The 12,009-nt window shown below is 38.2% G+C and overlaps 1 protein-coding gene across 14 annotated transcripts in view; it reads left to right on the forward strand.

The window, feature by feature from the left end:
* The window catches only part of RALGAPA1 (Ral GTPase activating protein catalytic subunit alpha 1), a 134,441-nt gene that overhangs the window by 58,790 nt on the left and 63,642 nt on the right, over positions 1–12,009 (forward strand). For 12 of the 14 annotated variants that reach the window (XR_008466364.1, XR_008466365.1, XR_008466363.1 and 9 more), the window contains 8 exons: positions 274–426; positions 1,978–2,171; positions 2,297–2,395; positions 2,496–2,651; positions 4,151–4,279; positions 5,389–5,514; positions 6,742–6,800; positions 10,498–10,606. Coding sequence is in view for 10 of the 14 variants with exons in the window: in XM_054201034.1 (XP_054057009.1) it covers positions 274–426; positions 1,978–2,171; positions 2,297–2,395; positions 2,496–2,651; positions 4,151–4,279; positions 5,389–5,514; positions 6,742–6,800; positions 10,498–10,606 (1,025 nt within the window). In the remaining 4 variants the exon portion in view is untranslated. The remainder of the gene's footprint in view (positions 1–273; positions 427–1,977; positions 2,172–2,296; positions 2,396–2,495; positions 2,652–4,150; positions 4,280–5,388; positions 5,515–6,741; positions 6,801–10,497; positions 10,607–12,009) is intronic. The other 2 variants (XM_054201027.1, XM_054201033.1) reach the window with 1 other exon arrangement.

Genomic DNA, 12,009 nt, shown 5'->3' on the forward strand with positions numbered 1-12,009 from the left:
CATTTAAAATTATTTGGGCCTAATATAGAGCTCTGTTAATCCATTTACCTATCTGACTTTGATGTTCATCTCTCAACTTTCCTGCATGTAATTCATTTTCTTTCAGAGCACCATTCACAGGGAGATCTGCTTACAGTTTTATATCTTTTCTTGCCCAGATTTGTTATATAAAGGGAGTTGAGATTTCTTTTAATGCTATGTTTAGACAACATTTCAGTAGCTCAAGAAAATAGAAAAGGCTTTTAAGGTAACTGTTAAAAATTGCATTTGCAGGCTCTGAAAGTGCTTCTCCAATCCAATCTGCTCTTGGATCCCGATCACAGACACCCTCTCCTGCCACTCTTCATGCAGATCATATTGAGCAGAAGGATCTGCAGCTGGATGAGAAGCTCCACCACTCTGTTTTACAGACGCCAGATGACCTAGGCAATATCTGGAATAGAAAATATAAAGCTGTTCTTTCTTTCTTTCCAATGCCATATAGTGAAGTAACTAGTATCACATTAGTTGTAGACAATCCTGTACAAGGCTATTTGGTCTGTACTTTTGAAAATATTTAATTACGGTGATTTACAAGCAACCAAAAACCTTTTGCATTTTATCTCTCATTTCATTGGAACGGTTAGCAGCAGGTTATAGTCCACCCATTTATAATCGTTCTTTTTGATGCTTAGATTCATGGCAGCTTAATCTGGTATGTGGTCCTGCCACAGACTGTTCTATCGTTGATGTACAAGATATAAGATGTGATTCTAAAGTAATGTTATAATTTCTTCTTGCAATATTGCATGTTTTCCCTTTCATATTTGAACAAATTTATAATTACCTCCACTATCTTAGCTATTGAATTCTAGGATACATTCACTTTATAAATACAGAGTTCCCATTTCTCCCATATTTGGTCTCATGGAAACAGAAGGGTGTCTGTTGTGTATTTTGGACCCTTTTCCTTTAAGTAGCCCACTGATGGACAGAAGTAACATCATTTTGCTTTACTTCGAAATCTACAGGCTAGAAACCATTAGTGTCTCTATCACAGTGGTCCAGATTTTTCAAAAGAAGAGGCTATGTAATTAGGCTGAATTCAGATCTCATTTTGATTTTGTATGCCTGTAGGAGCTGTGAGATTTTTCAGAAGATCTCAGCAAATTCTGGTGTTAAGGTGTTTTGAAAATCTGTCTGAGGGGGTGGAAAGGAGATTCTGGATGCCTGCTGCTTTAAAACTGTGGCTTGTTAGTTTAATGTGGCTGTTTAGCTAGTTGACTGTGATCTGAGTAGACTTAAGCCATTGTAATCTATTGAAGTTTTCTCTGTATGGACAAACTAGATCAAACATCTTCCACCTAAAAAAGAACATTCATTTGTATTAAGCTAATATGCAGAGAGAGCTAGGTGCGAGTTCGACTGTAGTGCTAGGTTACTGAATGTTGCTTCTCCACTCATACAAATTTACAGCTTAAAGAATGGTAGCCAGCGACAAGTTTAGTCTCACCTTCCTCTTCAATTTGCAATAAAATACATTCTTAGTAGATTCTAAGGAGAATCGGCTTTCTGTTTTATTAGGAAAAATGTAAAGTTGAAATGTAATTTTGCTTGGAAGTAGACAAGTGGAGTTCTGGAGGTTTGTTGACTCCAAAGAATGTAAGACAGCACTTACAAAAGGAGTGGCCTGACTAGGTCCGTCAGACCAGTGTTAAGGCTCCAGAAGTGACCTTAAATGTTACTTATGGAAAGAATATAAGAAAGAGGAAATTCTTCCTCTATCACGTTTGAAAGTAGACGTAGTTAAATATTTCCAGTGTTGAGATGGCTGAATGGGTAAGAAATATCTTACTCTGAAAGCCTAATGTTTTTGTTTTGTTTTGTTTTTTTTTCCCCTCCTTTTGGTTTTAAGAAAACTATGTATATAATAGTTATACCAGAACTTTTCTTTTTCTGGAGAGGTAGGTCTCACTGTACTTCTTTCTTCCATTACAGAAACCAGTGAATTCCCCTCAGAATGTTGCAGCGTGATGGCTGGGGGAACGCTTACAGGATGGCATGCAGATGTTGCTACTGTGATGTGGAGGCGAATGCTCGGAATTTTGGGAGATGTTAACAGCATCATGGATCCAGAGATTCACGCCCAGGTTTTTGATTACCTCTGTGAATTGTGGCAGAATCTGGCCAAGGTAAAAGAACTGAACCTTTTCTCCAGCCTGACCTGATAAGGCAGGATTTTCAGAAGAAAAAACCCAGCCACTTTATATATTTCCCTTAAATGTTTGTCCTTTTGTTTTGTTTTTAATAATTGCAGATAAGAGACAATCTTGGTATTTCAACAGATAACCTAACTTCACCATCTCCACCAGTTTTAATTCCACCACTGAGAATTTTAACACCATGGCTGTTCAAGGTAAAGCAGTGAAACAGAAATAAAAGTTTATCTAGTTGTAGAAGAGTCTTTAATGTAATTTTTTGATTTGTTAATAATAAGTGTTGTTCTAAAACTGTAGGCAACAATGCTGACTGATAAATACAAACAAGGAAAGCTACATGCTTATAAACTCATTTGTAAGACAATGAAGCGAAGACAAGATGTTTCTCCAAACAGGGATTTTTTAACACATTTCTACAACATAATGCACTGTGGACTTCTTCATGTTGATCAAGTAAGTTTAATTATGAAATTCAGGTTAATAACTAAAAATAAAAATTGTTTTATAAAAAATACTGAATGGATTTTCAGCCGAGTAATTTAACTTTGTCTTTGAATATGGTTACGTGACTGATACTTTTTCTAAAATTTGATAAATGGCCCTTGTGCTCTTGTTTGTAATCAAAAATGCTTTTTTTTTTTTTGTAGTCCATTTCAAGCAAATACGAGGGCAGAAAAGGTGTTTTTTTTACTGATTGTATGTTACAGATTGAAGCATGCAAGAAACAGAAGGAAGCAGATCTCTCTAAGGTCTGCTGTTCTTACTCGCTCCCTGGTGCAACAGTTTAGCTAGTGGGAAAGTAAATTGTGCTCACTACATCGGAGTAGTTCTTTTCTACAGCAAGTACAGGAATCGGCAAACAGAGACATACTGTGTATATGTAATCAGTGGGAGTAGATCTTTTTCATAGAATATTTTCAGACTGAAATCTTGGTATTTTAACAGATAACCTGTTGAGGTTATCTGAAGAATGAAAAGATACTATGGCTTTTAAAAAGCTTGCATCAGAAGTGTGAAAAAGTTGGTTTTGTGAACTTTTTTAAAGGAGCAATTAGAGGCATAAGGAGATCAAAAGTTCAGACAACCCTGTTTTCGCTAACTGGGCAAAATAGAACTAGTCCAAAATTATTCCACAGTTGGCTGCGGATAGGACAGATCTCCAGTTTCTGTCCTCTAACAACCAGTTTACACTGCTTTTCTTGCTGGATTTCAAATCCTCCTATAACATTTAGTTGGATATCACTACTATTGGAGAATTATTCAAAGGAGGAGAAGTGTTATTTTTTTGCCTTTCTATGAACTTGGGATGTTTTTCAATAATTAAAATATTTTATACTTTTTCCAATACTTTTGAAGAAATTGCATCATGTACATTTATTTTAAGAACTGTCTCACTAAGTCTACAAGAACTTCATATGCTGTGTTGAATAACTGTGTACCAGAAATGTTATAAAACATTTTCTTTTAATTCTTTGTTTATCTTTTAGTTCCATATGGATATATGTAAGAGGCTAATACCTTTTTTAAAGCTGTAGTCAGGTGATACTTGTTGGAGGCGATTTAAGCATGTTGTTAAGAAGGTATAATAGCTGATTATCTCACTATATCTCTTCTGTACATATTTAAATGAATGGATAATCATTTATAGAACTCTTAAAAGCTAAATGTAAATGACTACAAGATGTGACCTGCTACCAACCTCATACAATAGCGTCCAAGGTTAGATTGATCTATAAAGTATGCCACAGTTTACTTATATTAATATGGGTATACTTAAGGAATTTATCTTTTTATGCTACTCTTCGCTCAGTAATGAGTGTCTTAATTGCCACAATTAATTTACTTTCTCACTTTTTTACTGTCTACCTTTGGTAAATACCTGCCTTTTTTTTTTTTATTCATTGTTCATTGTGTTGCTACTCTTTTCCCTTTCTCCCTTTTCCTCCTGCAAGGATATTGTCAATACAATCATCAAGCACTGCTCTCCTCAGTTCTTTTCGCTTGGTTTGCCCGGTGCCACCATGCTTATTATGGATTTCATTGTAGCAGCAGGAAGGGTGGCTGCTTCTTCATTCCTCAATGTAAGTATTCATCAGTTCGTTCTCGTTCATGTGTGAGTAGAAAGGGTTTGAGAGAAAACTGAGCAGTGTTTTTCGTTGACTAGGGTGTTAACTTGTCCCCAGAAGTCAATGTAATGGTTAGCAAATACAGATAATGTCAGTGGTTTATTCTAGAACACCACACATGCAAGTCCTCTCCAAAAGACATCATAGAATCTGTTGGGTTGGAAGGGACCTTTAAAGGTCATCTAGTCCAACCCCCCCTGCAATGAGCAGGGACATCTTCAGTTAGATCAGGTTGCTTAGAGCCTCATCAAGCCTGGCCTTGTGTGAAGAATGAAAAAATTACTGTTGAAGCAGCGTTTTCTTTTACTTTGGAGTTCTTGGAATTGTAACTGCCATTTATCTGCGCTTTAAAATGTTTTAAAATAAATGTCCATTCTGACTGTACCTTCATGTTAAAAGTATATTTATTCCTCCCTATCTCTGCTGTGCCATGACTCTGATGGTCAGGTTTGAGAATTCAAATCTGTTAGTGTTTGCTCTATTCGGATGTATTCCTGGCGTTGTTATCCAGGCAACTTCAGCCTTATATAGTAATACTGACACGATACCTATGTGCTGTTGGCCTTGCATTGCTGTACTTTCTCAAAGCTCCTCACTACTCCCCTCCAACTGTCTGTGAGTTTTGACTGTTTCTCACATCATTCCCCCTTTAACCAACTGTGAAATCTGAAACTTCTGTCAGCTCCTAACGCTCTTACCTGTCATGTCCAGTGATGCCTCACATCATGTCCAGTAGTTTTCCACACCCTGTTCAATTAGGTGAACCTGAGACCCGAGCCTAATTAGCAGCAAAGTCATTTGTCTGTAGTCCTAACAATTCCTCTGCTTCCTTTTGACCATCTTGGAAAATGGGAACATGGGGTGTGCATGAATAGCCATCCATGGGGCTGCGGTCTCGGTTTGCTCAGGTCTGTACAGAGTTTGCAGAAGGAGAAAGGAAATAGCTGTGTAGATTTTCAGCCATTGTTCTCTTTTAAGGCCACTAGAAATGTCAGCCTCCTGATTGCAGTGAGAGTATATATTTCTCCCCACCTTTTTTTTTCTTTTTTTTTTTTTCCTTTTAGGCGCCAAGAGTTGAAGCACAAGTTCTTTTAGGATCACTAGTCTGTTTTCCCAATTTGTATCATGAACTCCCAGCTCTTCACCCAAACATTCCTGACATTGCTGTGTCTCAGTTTACGGATGTTAAGGTGGGAATTTTAAGAATATTTGGATGGTATTCAGCTACCAACTATACGTTTAATATGATATTGTTCCAGGAAATACTAACTAAAATTTTAAGAGTCTAAAATTTTTCAGAATTCATTTCAAATAGATTATAAGGCTCAAGAACCCATAAAATCTTGTCAAACTTTATAATGCTAAGCATACTTTATAATTGATGTTAACTTAATAATAAAGTGGTTTTGTATGTTTATAAAAGAAAATGATGTGTTATCTCACCTTTTTAAGCCTACTCTCATTATGGCTACTTGCAGTCTCACAGACTTAATCAGCTGAGAAGGAGAAGGTAGAGAGGTTCAAGGTACATTATGTAATTTATTTAGAATTCACAACTGGTGAGATCTACCCATGTTCCTGGGAGCTTTAGAAAACCTCTGTACATCAGTGTGTTCTTTTAGACAAAAAGCAAAGATTAATGGAGATCTTACCCTCTCTATCATAACACGGAGTTGGGTAGCGTGCCATTAAACTGAAACCAGGCAGAGCTCAGTTCATGTGTTTTGGTTCTTGTATGTGTGTCAGGTATGATTACTATGTCTAAAAAAGGCTCCCAATAAGTTTCCAAACTCTTTCAGTTTAGAGCAAGATGATGTTTTGGAAGCTGCTTTATACCTTGCTCCCTTTGGGGGACTGATTTTCAATTCCATCTTTCTCATTTTTCTTGCGTAATGGTTATTTACTTGAGCTTTGTTTAGAGCAACTTACAGCTTTACAGACATTTCACTGCAGTTGAGTCAAAATTCTTGACATCATTTTTAAGGCACTGTAGTCACTTGTTCTGCAACTACCTCCAAACACTTTTAAAATTAATACAATTTTGTCTAAACCTCAAAGTAATAGTTATTTTCTATAATACCCTTCAGGGCTATTCACAGAAGCTAGCTTTAGGGAGGCTTTTTTTTTTTTTTAACCTCTGATATTTTATGGAAATGTATTGTCAAGAATTGGATAAGCAGTTAATCAGCAGAAATGAGGACAGTAACCTGTGGGATATTCTTGGGGTAGCACAATAATGAGCATCTGGGGCAGACTAGAAGCTTGGAGTAGTGGTAAGGAAACAATCTGTCTGACTACAAACCTAGAGACTCAGCTAAGCAACGTGCCTGTGTGTGCTATAGTAAATTTCTAATTTTCTGATGCTTCGTATCATGGAGTTATTGTTAAATCAGTGAATATTTTCCTCTTTGTTTTAGGAACTCATAATTAAAACTGTGTTAAGTTCAGCAAGAGAGGAGCCATCTGGACCTGCACGGTAGGTCATACAAAAAGAGCTTCGGAATGAACAGATTCTTTTCTTTATTATACTGTTTTGAGTTGGATATATTGAAGAGCTTAAAGTAAATGTTTGTATGTATTTTGTTCATGGTTTTCTTTACCACTATTAGAACTGTGGTGTACCATGTGAATGTGAAATTGATTATAAACAGAGGTAATAACAAAACAGACGTTCTTATTGGACCAAATGCTGGTCTAGCCCAGTATCCTTTCTCTGATAGTGGCTGATAGAAATGTGTGTTAATATGGGTAAAAATAAGCTCTATGGTCTCCCAGCCTAACCTGGCGTTCAACTCGGGGATTTTCTGTACTAGAGAGGCATTTTTGAGGTTGATTAAGGACAAGGTAACTTATGAGGGACGTATGGTTATTTTTTATTAGACTATATGATTTAATTTGAAAAATAGAAATAATTCAAGGTACATGAGCCTTCCTTTATGGTATGCAAAAGAAGCAGAAGATATTGAGCTAAACATTTAACTGGGAATGACTGCTCTGCTGCTTAAACCTAAGCATCTTCATCAAACAGAGATTTTCAAAGAAGATAGTTACCAGTTTTCTTTTCTGTTTCTTAATTTGCTTAGGATTTTGTTGCTCCTTACCCATCCACATGAGCTTTCAGTTACAGAGTCCTGTGTATGGGATTGGAAAGGGTTCCTTGTAATGCCTACCAAGGAAGAGCATGCTTGTGTACCCTGTCTCTTTGGGTGGAGTGTCTATATATGCTCAACTAATAAATTGTTACTTTAACAAATGCAAGATACTAGAACGAAATGCCTGAAAAATGTCAGTTCATTGAACCTTAAAATGTTTTGCTGGAAAACAAAGAGCGGTTTTCATCAGCCCGCTTACCTGCTCTTCTCTTAAGCTGGCAATCTCTCTCAGTACAGGGGAAGGAAGGAATGTCCTGAGATAATTTTCATTTCAATTTTCATGTTCTTTTGCAAAACTGAGTTCTAAAAAGCATAACAGTCTCCACTTTGCTTTTGAAAAAAGTGATTTAAATCCATTTGGTTCAGACCATTATTACTGATCCTGTGGCACTGAAGCACACAGCATTAATGTCTTCAGTTCTGGCAGCGTGGCTGGGAAGAGGAAGGGAACATCCTGCATGTCCCCATATCCCGTCTGGCTGCGAGGGTGTGTGTAGGAGCAGAGGCACGTGTGCATGCCCAGCCTTTCAGAGTTGAGTTATGCTATCCCCAAAATGCAAAGTTGGACCACTGTGTGAAATAACATTAAATGAAGATTAAAAAGGAATAAATTGGATTGCCTGTGCCCCTCTCCTCCTCCTGGGACAGCGGTGGGTCTGTCTTCATTGTGGGGATAATGATGTTCCCGCAGCTCCTGAAGCTTGATTGCCACATTCCTCAGTGGCAGTTTATCCAGTGTCTCTTTTGGGAATAACCTCTCTGATGCCATCTGCTTCACAGCAGTAAAGAATTCACCTGGGTTACTATCAGAGGTCATATTTGCAAATCTGCATTATGATTTTGCCATGTCAGCTTGGCCACTGGTAGAGGCTTAATTGTCTTTGCAGTTTCCTAGGAAAGAACTTAAATTTCTTGGAACGTAGGTACATAGCATTGTATATCTCCAGCAAGTCTGAGTGCTGTTATTGTTACCCAGGCTATAAATCTCTGTTCCTTATCTCTTCCACAGAGGGTCGATGTTTTGCGTTTCATTACAAGCTTGACCCAACAGAGCTTCAGGGAAGTCAGTTATCTGAAATATGTTCTACTCTCAGATCTCCATCTGTAAAGATTAATAACTGTATTAATCAAATTCCTCTTCTGCCACTGATGGTCCAGAAAAGAAGTGATAGGTTGATGAACACGGTGTTCATCTCTTCTCCTCCTTGTGCTGTTAAGGCTGTGATTCTTTAATAACAACGTTGTAGCCACATAACTACACAGTTTTTCAGAGACCACTCTGAGTAGTGACAGCGAAAGTGGTGCTCTCGGTAGAAACCTGACAGACTCCTGGATATTTTGCACATCAGTATGTCATCAGATGTGGAATGGGCCTCAGTAGTGTGAAGGAAACCTTAAATAGTAAAGCGGACTTAGAGCTGTATTCCATTCTATCTACTAAAGGTTTATTCTCTGAGTTGGCTTACACAAACTGTCTACACTTATTGTTAAATCTATTCTATGTTCTTGTTTTCTTTTGTTCAAAAAGGATTGAAATATAAACTGTGGAAACAGCAGAAGTGTAGATCAGGAAGGAACCAAGAGTACTTCTGTAAGCTCTCCCTCTGCCGAGGCTGGAGTGTGTTTAAAACGTTCCTGGCAATAGCTTGCCTAATTGGTTCTGAAAATTTTCTCAAAGACAGTTACGAAAATCTTAGACAGACTGTTACAATATTTATCTAATTTTTACAGTCAGGTTGTTTTAATGGCCAGTATATAGAAGAAATCTTTTGTACTGGAAATTAAACTCTTTAGTGACTTAACTGCACATCAGAAGATTTCTTATAATTTCCTTCCTTAATTGTGATTTGGACTCTTCAACTTTTCCTCCATATGTAATATTCCCCAAAGTTTATTATTTTTGTTACTTTTTCCTTAGACTCCCTCAAGTTTGTCTTTATTCTTAAATTGTGTTAATCAAAATGTAATGGAGGCAGTCTTGCAATAGAGATTTCAGTGACAGTGTACTAAACAGGGTGGTTTGACATCTTATTTACCCCATCATGTAGAATTAATTCCAAGCTGTATTTTTGCTACCTGTTAGCAGTTTCATGATTCTGCGTAGCCTTAAAAATCCTTTTTCTACAGCACAGGCTTCATAGCCACTTCTGTTTCTGTTTCTATTCCAGCATATGATTTTTCCTTCCCAGATGTAGTTTGTAGTTCCCGTGACCAATTTCCATCTTGTTGATTTTTGGACTGCTCTCCAGTTTTATCCAGAGGATTTCGAATTCTGAAGTTGTTTCCAAAATATTTCCAGCCTGTGTTCTTGAAGATAATTGCTAATGATTCAGAGATTACTTAAGCTAGCTCCTTAACGTTTCTGAACAAATTTCATCCATCTCTGTTGATTTGAACACATCTATCTAAATACTCTTTACCTTTTACACTTCTTTTCCATTTCCTGATTTTGGATTAAGAAACAACAACAAAAGTCAAAGCGTTTAATCACAATATGTGTACTGTCTCTTGCTTCCATTTACCTCTCTTCTGTTCATCTTTGTTTATTGTCAATCTAAAAAAATATAAATATCTATGAATGAATGAATAACATTCCCCTCTCTTGTCTCTGTGTCCCAGCAACTCTAAACAATATGAGCAAGCTCTCCTGTTGGGGAGGAGGAACCTCCCACCACAATTTTTACTTTGTCTTAAGAAATTATGTATTAAATTCTCATACATTGATTTCGGGTAGTGTTTTTAATCCAGAAAGCATATAAAACTGCAGGTGGTGTTGATGTCTTTTGGATTTTTCAGTTTCTCAGAAGGGTGTTTCCTCTGTCCTTTTTGTGCATTCACCAGGGTCTTTGGGATTTTTTTCTCATTTTTAAATAAGTTACAGCATTATAGAGGTTTTTGTGTAGTTCTTCTCGAAATATTAAAAACATTTATTAGATTTTAGCAAGACATATCATGAATCATAAAAATTGCACGTTCTTGTAGCACATTCTCAACAACTTGCTCTCCAACATTGTTTTGCAGATGTGTTGCTCTTTGCAGTCTTGGTATCTGGATCTGTGAGGAGCTGGTTCATGAATCACATCATCCTCAGATCAAGGAAGCATTGAATGTGATTTGTGTTTCCCTAAAGGTGAGAAACTAACACTTTTACAACATATAGTGCCTTTACATGTAAAGATACTTCGTCTTTTCAAAGCCATGATCACATTTTAGCATCCTTACCTCACAGTTTCATTTTCAATCCTTACAAAAGACTGAATTCAGTTTAGCTCATGAATCTCTGAACTCTGTCAAAAAGAGATCTTTACCCTTATTTAAATTTGGAGGAAGTGGTGTGCTGGGAAATAAGATAGTGGATTGCTATCTTAATGTATATCATTAGCCACTTCACTCTAACCTCCACCCTTTGGAGCATAGCAGTTTATCCATCATCCCAGCTTTCATGAATAATCCGTGCAGTTCAGGTTTCAGCAAAACCACTACTGGCTTTGTCTGACTTTGCTCAGCTATACCCCTTCCCACATCCTGGACCCATGCTTCCAACAAGGTTTTCTGTATCTGTTTGTAAGTAGATTTAGGAGCCTGTGTGGATTGACCTTGGGTAAGGGACAAAATCCTACCCAGCCGCTCACTCGCTCCCCCTTCACAACAGGACAGGGGGAGAAAACAGGATGAAAAATCTTGTGGGTCAAGATGAAGACAGGGGAGATTGCTTACCAGCTGCCATCATGGGCAAAACAGATTTGACTTGGGGAAATTAATTTAATTTATTGCCAGTTAAAATCATTTGGTCAGTGAGAAACAAAGACAAAATTTAAAACACCACCTTTCCCCGCCCTCCCGCTTTCCCAGGCTCAAATTTCAATCCTTTGTTCCCAACTCCTCTGCCTCCTCCTGCCCACTCCCAAGTAGTGCAGAGGGGATGGGGAATGGGTATTTACAGTCAGTCCATAATGGTTCCTCTCTTCTGCTCCTTCCTCTCTGTTCCAATGTGAGCTGTCTGTGGACTGCAGTTCCCCCAGGAAATATCCAGTACTGCAGTGTGGGGTACTCCACGGCTGCACTGTGGATATCTCCTCTGGTATGGTCTTTTCCGTAGGCTGCAGGGCACCTATGCCTCAGCACCTGGAGCACCTCCTCTCCCACTTCCTTCTCTGACCTTCATGTTTGCCTGCTGTTTCTTGTTCTTTTTTTTGTTTTGTTTTGTTCTCTGCTCTACCTGTGTGGTGTGCTTGCCCTTCCTTAAATATGTTTTCACAAAGGCGTTGCACACTTGGTGGATGGGCTCAGCTGCGTCCTTTGGTGGGTCTGTTGCAGAGCTGGCTGGAACCTGCTGTGTCTGGCATGGGGCAGCCCCTAGCCTCTTCTCACAGAGACCCCCCCGTAGCCTCTCCATTACCAAAACCTTGCTGTGTACACCTAGTAGGGATCCATACAGAGACTCTGGAGTACAGACGTGTCGGCGTCTTTCCTTCTCCAGCGCTTGTGTCTCCTGTCTAGGCTAGCCATGGGTGCTGAGGGAAGTCACTTTCC

The sequence above is a fragment of the Rissa tridactyla genome, chromosome 4 (assembly GCF_028500815.1).
Source record: "Rissa tridactyla isolate bRisTri1 chromosome 4, bRisTri1.patW.cur.20221130, whole genome shotgun sequence".
Classification (NCBI taxonomy): Eukaryota; Metazoa; Chordata; class Aves; order Charadriiformes; family Laridae; genus Rissa; species Rissa tridactyla.